Below are 8557 nucleotides of genomic sequence, written 5' to 3' on the forward strand. Positions count from 1 at the left end.
TAATAAATACTATTAGGTATTAATCTAGGCAGTCTATAAAAATACTATTTATAAAGTACTAGAATATAGCTAGCCTATTAGTAAGACTAAAGGGTATTACCTTATATTTAAAGCTACCATATTGGGATTATTGTTCATCGCAGGGGGGCATAGAGCCTTCAAATCATGTGAGGGTAGGGGGTAGGCCAAAGGCCGCCCCATACATGTCCTACTGATATTGAGGGATTCTGGCCCCTTTTATAATTCTACCTAAGCTATGAAGGAATATAAGAATCTACATGGTTATGTATATGCTGATGACATCTACTAATATCCTCTATGCACCCTCATAGACTTAATCAAAATTATATATATTAATTAATATCATATCCTCCCCTACTTAGATTGAACTCCATCTGTGGAGTTCTTAGTTAGTAAGTAGAAGGTTTAGTTAGCACCTGTCATTACAGCTAAATAGGGTTTAACTATTACTAAGATATATTAATTACTAGATCTAGCATCTGGATAGTATTATTTCTTTATTAAATGTCTATAGAATTAATTAAATTATTCTTTATTCTCTAACTTTAAAATTAGGGTGGTGGTAGCTTAGCATCTTCTTTATTAATATATAAGGGTTATAATTAGATCCCTTTACTTAGTGATATTAATATATAAGTTACCTAAGTAATTAGTAATTACTAAGTAGTATATAGGGAATTATAGTAAATATTACTATTCATAAATATATATAAATAAAAGAATTAATAAAGGTAGAATTAACTAATAATTATAAATAAATAAGTAAATATTTACTACTAGTATATATAGCCTAGGTATAAATACCCTTAATCTTTAGTACTTTATTATATATAATATTTTATAGTTTAAGCCTTAATAATATATCCCTTAGCTAAACTTCTTCTTATCTAAACTAATAGTCTCTTATCATTACTCCCTAATATAGAGTATTTTAATATTCTTTATATCTTATTTTATCTTTATTCTATTAATTTTAAGATGCTTAATATTCCTAAATATACTAGCACTATATAGGTAGCTAAGAAAGATATTAGCTATAAATTAATAAGCACCTAAATATCCTATATAATATTACTAGACCCTATATAAGAGATTAATTAAGCTACTTAAAATAAGTAGATTCTTATAAAGGACCTTAAGATATAATCTAACTATAATACCTTCCTCCTATAATAATATAGTAATAAAATATCTAAACTATATTCTATCTATATAGGTAGTTATAGTATCTTTTATTCCTATATAGCTGCCCCTAATATAGTTAATTCTTCTAGATAATATTATTCTTTGTATGCTGGCACCTATATAAATTATATATAGAATAGTAAAGGTATAGACTATTCTTTTTACCTTAGTAAATTAGGAGTCTAGAAGCCTAATCTTAATATATATAAATTCTCTTTTCCTTCCTTATTTTTATTTTAGTCTTTTCTAATTTATATAGTCTATTCCTTAAGTAAGGGGGACTTTATACTCTTAATAATAATAGTCTTATTATATATAACTAGCCTATTAAGAAGGCTAAAGAAGCACTAGAATCTACTATTTAATCTTATTCTATAAAGCTAATTACTTCTTCTAAGAAAGGTAAAGTATCTATAAAAAAGTTAACTCTAGAGATTATTATATCTTTTCTATCTAAAGGCCCTACTACTTATTCTTAGAAGAAGAAGTTCTTTTTTAATCCTTCTCTTTTTATATTAAAGATAAGTACTCCTACTTCACCTTATAAGTTTATTAATCTTTATCTATATAGCTTCTTCTAGGCTGATGAGTTTAGTATAGTCTTATTTTATTAATATTATTTTTAAGATGCTTCTTCTAAGGCCCCTTCTACCCTTCTTAATAAGGGAAAGAAATATCTAACCCCCTTAACTAATACTACTCCTTTAAAGTAGAGATGTTAAGGCTATCCTATAGATAGTTAAGTACTTACCTAGCTACTCTCTACTAAGGATTTTAAGAACTTAGGGCACCTATATTCTATTTACTAAGACCTAGTAAAGTTTAATAAGGTTATAGTAAATTAGATTAATGCTCTAAAGGCTATTAAGATAAAAGAAGAAGATATAAAGAAGGTTAATAAGTATAAGAAGGTATATTAGAACTAGGTTCTTTTAGACTAGGGTAATTATTAAAGCTAAGATAGAGGCTAAGATAGTTAAGTATAGCTTCTATTAAGAAAGCTAATAAAGTTAAAGAAGCTTTTTTAGTTAGATTAATTTTATAGTTCTTAGAGTTTGGTATAGATATAGCTCTCTTATCTAGTATTAGTTTATAGTTTTCTTTTATACTTAGCTATCTTTAAGTAATTAACTTTAGTTAAATAGGTAATTTATTCCTTTATCTTAATATTCTTATAATATTAAGTAGCTTATCCTTCTCTAATTATTTCTAATAAGCTGGAATTACTACTATAAATAATCTATTAAAGTTTATATCTTTCCTACTAGTATTCCTTTAGGGTTAATTACTCCTTAATAATTTATATATTATTCCCCTATTTAGCTTATTATCTAAAGAAGTTAAGTTAATTTCACTCTAGTTACTTTCTAGAGTTAACTTCTTTTAATAGTACACAGGTTAGCTATTCCCTATTAGTATATTACTAATATATTCTTAAAGCCTTATTTATTAAGTATATTATTTTATTAAGATACCCTTCTCTACCTGCTTTAAATATACTCCTAGATATTTAGTAGATTCCTAATCCTTTTAAGTCATTTTTAAAAGTTTATTATATGAGAATAAGGGGTTATTAACCTCTTTAAGTACCTTATAGTAAGTGGTTAAGAGGGGCAGAAAGCTCTGTGTAAGGATGTCAGCAGGGAACATGGTGACGGATCGTCACATTAGATAGCTCTTATAGCTATCTAGAATAAATAGATAATATCTTCTAACTATATAGCTAGTTACTATAGGGATAAAGATTTTTTAAAGTTATTAAAGGCCTATCTTATTTATTATTTATCTATTTTAACTAACTTTAATTCTAGATCTAGTAAGGTAATAAAGTATAATCTTAATATTATCCCTTAATATAAATCTTCCTCTTAAGATTATATAAGATAGAAGCACCTAGCTAGTAGTATTAATATATTTAATTATTATAACCTATTCCTAATTACCTAGCTAAATAAGATAAGGCTTTCTAGATATATTAGCTTTTATTATTATCTTAGTAGTTATAATTAAGCCTATTATAAAGCCTATTTCATTAAAGTTATATATATCCTTATAGAAGATACTATATTATATTTAGATCTACTATAGATAGTTAAACTACCCCTTAATAATCTTTAGATCCATATATTAAGTATAACTATAATTATATTATTAAGTATATTAAGTTTTAATCTCCTTATATTAATTAGTAAAGATAGACACCTAGTTCTTACTAATAAGTTTAAATCTAGATAGATTATCTGCCTGGAGAAGAAATGAAGAATATTAGCTATTTCCTATATATAGGATAGCCTAGGAGCCACTCTGTGCAGATGCCTAGATAGTATCTATTCTACTAATACTTCTTCCTGCATAGGAGATAGTTAGTAATTATAGCTATATTTTTTAATTTAATATTAGTATCTATTTAGTTAATCTTGAGGGTAGATCTAGGCATATTAAATATCTCTATAGCGCAGTGAATGCTTGAAATTTTATTCTTTCCTAAAGTAGATATTACTAGTTAAATCCTTCCCTCTTGCTCTACTAAATTTCTAGGGGTTTAACATGGTTTTGATGGCATGGTTGGTTTGGATAACTTCGGTGTAAACGCGTTGAAATTGGATGGGGGTGGCTGGCTCACCCAGTAATACATTATAAAAAAAGCAAGCTTCCACGAATGGATACCACACCCTACATTCAATTTTAGTATGTTCCAATGATACTTATTAGTTTTTGACAGCAATTGAGTGCCCCATGTCTGGAGGAGCCCAGTGCCCTTTCAACTTATTGAGTTTCAGGCTGCCAGCACCCTGTAGGTACACACACACTGACAACATAGAATTTCCATTAAAAAGTTGACACGAGTTTCTGACACTCCATGCGCAGTGACTCATGCCTCGAATTCCAACTCGATTAGTACTCAATGCACATAAAGAGAATCCGCTTCTCCCATTGCTCCTGCGGGAATGCCGCACCTTGCCATCTGCACGAAATGAACTTCGCTGGCTAAGGGAAAAAGCTATCGGTATTGCCGCGAAAAGGGGAAGACTTAGAAGGTCAACCACCTTATTTGGCTGGAGAAGCACCCTGAGGTCGATGTGCCGGGAGCGATCAAAGGGACTGCCACTTCAATACATTCTGGGGGACCAGCCATTTGGAGATCTCGAGATACTTTGCGAGAGAGGGGTGCTGATTCCCAGGTGAGTTTGACCAGCTGAGCAACTTCCTATATTGTTCTGATTTCTACATTTTTCAATTGCTGAATGATGCTCCTCTTCATCCTTATTGCGTCCTTCGTCGACATCTACTACCTCTACATGCTAATTGGCAAGTCATGGCACAGACCAGAAACCGAGTCCTTGACATTTCATGCTGCCACTGTGATTCTGCGAGAATTCGGTGGCTGCAGAAATCTAGATGGGTCAATCACTGCATCCTCTCTCCGAATACTAGATCTTTGCTCCGGCACCGGCTGCATATCGCTTCTCCTGCATGCTCTCCTTTCGCGTTACTATGATCGGGTATCCGTCCTGGGCGTAGATATCAGCAGCAGAGCTGTTGATTTGGCCAGGAGAAATCTTCACTACAATGCTAGATTGGAGCATTTGTCTGGTCGCGCTCTTCAAGAAGTGCAGTTCCTCCAGGGTGATGTACTTCGCTGCAAAGAACATGAGCACTCAGACATTTACCAGATCCTACGGGAGTACTCTCATTCGCAGACCATCACACTTGGCGGGGATGAGAATCTTCGATGGGATGTGTTGGTTTCAAACCCACCTTATATATCAGCTGAGTCATTTCGAAATGGGACTACAGCGCGTAGTGTCCGAATCTTTGAGCCCACTATTGCGTTAGTCCCCCTCATTGGATGCATACGTCTATGTTTGGACTGCATGAGGAGGATTTGTTCTACCAGAGATTAATTCTGCTATCATTTGATCTTCAAGTAGGATTGACTGTGCTGGAGTGCGGCGATCGACTGCAGGCGGAACGAGTAAAATCTGCTTGCAGTGAAATTGCAGCTAACCGCAGAGCAGCAGATACGTTATCCATATGGGTGTGGCCTCTGGACACTGGGGTTGCAGCAGACTCGCCCTCTTCAGATCAAGATCCATGTGCTGTTTTCTTATATAGACGGCCTAAGCTTTAAGACTCTCGCATTATACTGGGCGCTTCTACAGAGTAAACCCGTCCTACTAATTTTAATAGTCGGCCACGCCAGTGACCCCAGTGGGATGTGGAAACTTGTGTCCACATATAGACCTAATCTTGATACAGAGTTACAGGTGCAAAGGTCCTATACTCCCAGTAATTAATCTAACACTCTAGGGCGTGCTGGAGATGGTGGCAGTTTCTTTGTTATTATTATACCTTCAAACCTATTAAAATCTGGCTACAAAAATTAGAAATGTAAATATAACTACAAGAGAAAACACCAGATAGTTAGTTTTTACAGACTTTTATATTACCAAGGCTATAGCAGACCATAATGCTGCTGTAGATAGTTAATACTAATGGAGGGCTTAGACCTATTATATTATATAATAGACTAATTAGCTAGGTATTATATAGCTTAATAATTGGTTCTTTTTTTACTTAAGTAATATATAGCTATCTTACTATCTTTATCCTAATCTTACTGGTTAATATTAACTCTTAGTAACTAATCTTATGGTTCTATTTACTTTTTAAAATTTAATTAACTTATTAGAATACTCTAAAAATAATAATTATTACTACAGTAAAGCCTTGCTATAATAAGCCTCATTATATTAAGGTGTTCTATTAGCTAATATACCTTAGGGAAAGCCTATCTTAATATCTTAGAGGGCTGCTTTATAAGCTCAGAATACCTCTATCTAAATATAATACAGAAAGACCTATATGAATAGTTTTAAGATACCTATAATTATACTCTTTCTAGCCTTGTCTCTAATATATTATCCTATAAATATAATTATATTAATACTAATTCCCTCCCTTTCTATAATATAGAACACTATTACTATGGGAACTAGCCAGAGCTAGAGAATACCTTATCTAAGTAGATAATATATAGAGAGAGATAAATACCTTCTTTTAAAGAGATTATTTAATAAAAAGCTTAGTCTTTTTTAGGATAAGATCTACCTAGGGTAAGAGATGCTAATATTTATTAATAATTAGATTTATAACTTTTAGATAAGGAGGTTAGTAAGATGGTATTAGTATTATAGAGGGAAGAGAGGTATTCTAGCTTAGATAGATTAAGAGATACTTAAGATTAAATAAGTCTTAAGTACTTATAGCCTAAAGACTAGTTTAATTATAATAAGACTAGCCACATTTAGAAGTAGAGTTCTACACAGAGTCATTTAATATATTAACTTCTAGATTAAAAGAAATATAAAGCATAGATAATAGCCCTTTTCTATTATAATATAGATAGCTATTACTATAGTTTATCAGTATAGTAAAGAATCTATAAGCTTTCTAAGCTACTAATATTAATATATATATATGTAAGTGGCCGTAGGGAGATAGGCTACTTTAGGGGGTCTCCTAGCCAGCAAGGTATCAAGGCTGCAAGTCGCTGCTACAATTACTTACTTATAGGAGTATATAGGTTTACTAATAAAAATATATGTATTATAATAATTAGAATAAACTACTTAGCTTCCTCCAAGCTGTTCAGGTTCCCCTATTTCTATTCTGTGTGTGCAGAATTCAGACAAACTATTATCTAAGTAAGAGGAGGGGCCCTGACGGGGGTGTGCCGGAGGCTCAGCATGTGACAATATATATATAATTATAGACCCTTATATTTCTTTATAGCTTAGGCAGAGTTATAAAAGAGGCTAGAACCCCTTAGTATTAGTAAACTATATATAGGGTAGCTACTAGCTCACCCCCTACCCTTAAAGAATTTAAAGACTCTATACCTACTATAATAAATAAATATTCTATCTAGTAGTATATCTAGATAACTAGATCAAGTAATTATATAATACTTAATTCTTGGGAAGGTTTAAATATTTTATTAATAACTTAATCTTAATTATAATAATCCTAGAAAGTGTAGTCTCCTTATTATTAATTATATTATTAATAATAGGGGTTTAAATAAGTACTTATATTAATTAGTTTAAACTAGTAGAATTACTATAGATTAATTATTTTTAACCTTCTACCTAAGTAATAATTAGTTTATTATAGAATATCTCTTAAGTCTTCCCTAATATAATATTATAGTTATAGATATTATAGACTATCCTAAGTCTTCTAAAAGTAACTAATAATATAATTAATAGATAATTATAAATGATAATATAAATTTATATAATTATAATTATTTTAATAAGCTTAGATAATTATTAATAATTTTAATTATAATTTTACCTTAGCTTAATTACTATTCTTTACTTAATAAAATAGGTAACTTTAAATTAATATCTTCTAATATAGGGAGCCCTTGAAATCTAGTCTACTAATAATAGTAATAGCTTTAAGGTAGACTAAATTTGATTTTAATAATAATAATTTAATCTTACTACCTAAGTATAATTAATAGGGATATATAGGCTAAATTAACTAATCTAGTTATATAACTATTAAATATATCTAGGAGGAGTATAATTATTAAGACTATATTTATTTAATATTAAAGAAGCTATAATTATTATCTCTAATTCTCTTTCTCTTTCTTCTATTTTTTTATAGTATTTAAGCTATATTAAAAGATCTCTAGTCTTAAACTAATATCTGTATATATAATAGTAAGTATAGTAAGGATGCTATATTAAAGTAGCTTTAGATAATTAATAATTATTTTAGAATAAGTAAACTCTTACTTAGGTTATTACTAATATTAAAAAGATTATAATAGTTAAGTATTACCTTATAGGCCAGGCTAAGAAGTAATAAGATACTTATAAATAAAAGTCTAAATATAATTTAATAGCTATTATTACTAACCTAGATACTTTTAAATAGTAGATCTAAAATAACTTTAGAGAGATTAGAGAAGAGAATGAATATTAGGAAGAGTATAAGAGGTATATAAAATGGTATAATCTTAGACTATCTCTCTTCTAGCTAAAGCTACTAAATATATTAAATTAGGAATCTCTAATAATATATTAATTTAGAAATTTATTACTAATTTAAAACTAGTTCTTGTTATGGTATTAGGGCGCGCAGCTAATTTTCTAGGCTAATAGTATATTTTATAGTTAAATCTACTAAGCTAGTATAACTAATAAATTTACTATTTATTAAGCCTTTAGACTATCTTAAAGTATTTAAGGTTATAGTAGTCTATAATAAATCTAAATTATAGTAGACTAATTAGTTCTAATTCCTATTCCTTAAGTATATTAATTATAGTAAG

General features: G+C 30.0%; 1 protein-coding gene across 1 annotated transcript; it reads left to right on the forward strand.

Moving 5' to 3' along the window:
* Positions 1-4074: 4074 nt before the first annotated feature.
* On the forward strand, positions 4075-5536 carry P174DRAFT_440366 (S-adenosyl-L-methionine-dependent methyltransferase). The gene is made up of 3 exons (XM_024827037.1): positions 4075-4388; positions 4532-5007; positions 5028-5536. The coding sequence occupies exons 1-3, from the start codon at positions 4081-4083 to the stop codon at positions 5336-5338; spliced, it is 1095 nt and encodes a 364-aa protein (XP_024684351.1). The 5' UTR covers positions 4075-4080; the 3' UTR covers positions 5339-5536.
* The last annotated feature ends 3021 nt before the right edge of the window (positions 5537-8557 follow it).

The sequence above is a fragment of the Aspergillus novofumigatus genome, assembly GCF_002847465.1.
Source record: "Aspergillus novofumigatus IBT 16806 chromosome Unknown P174scaffold_3, whole genome shotgun sequence".
In the NCBI taxonomy this organism is placed as follows: Eukaryota; Fungi; Ascomycota; class Eurotiomycetes; order Eurotiales; family Aspergillaceae; genus Aspergillus; species Aspergillus novofumigatus.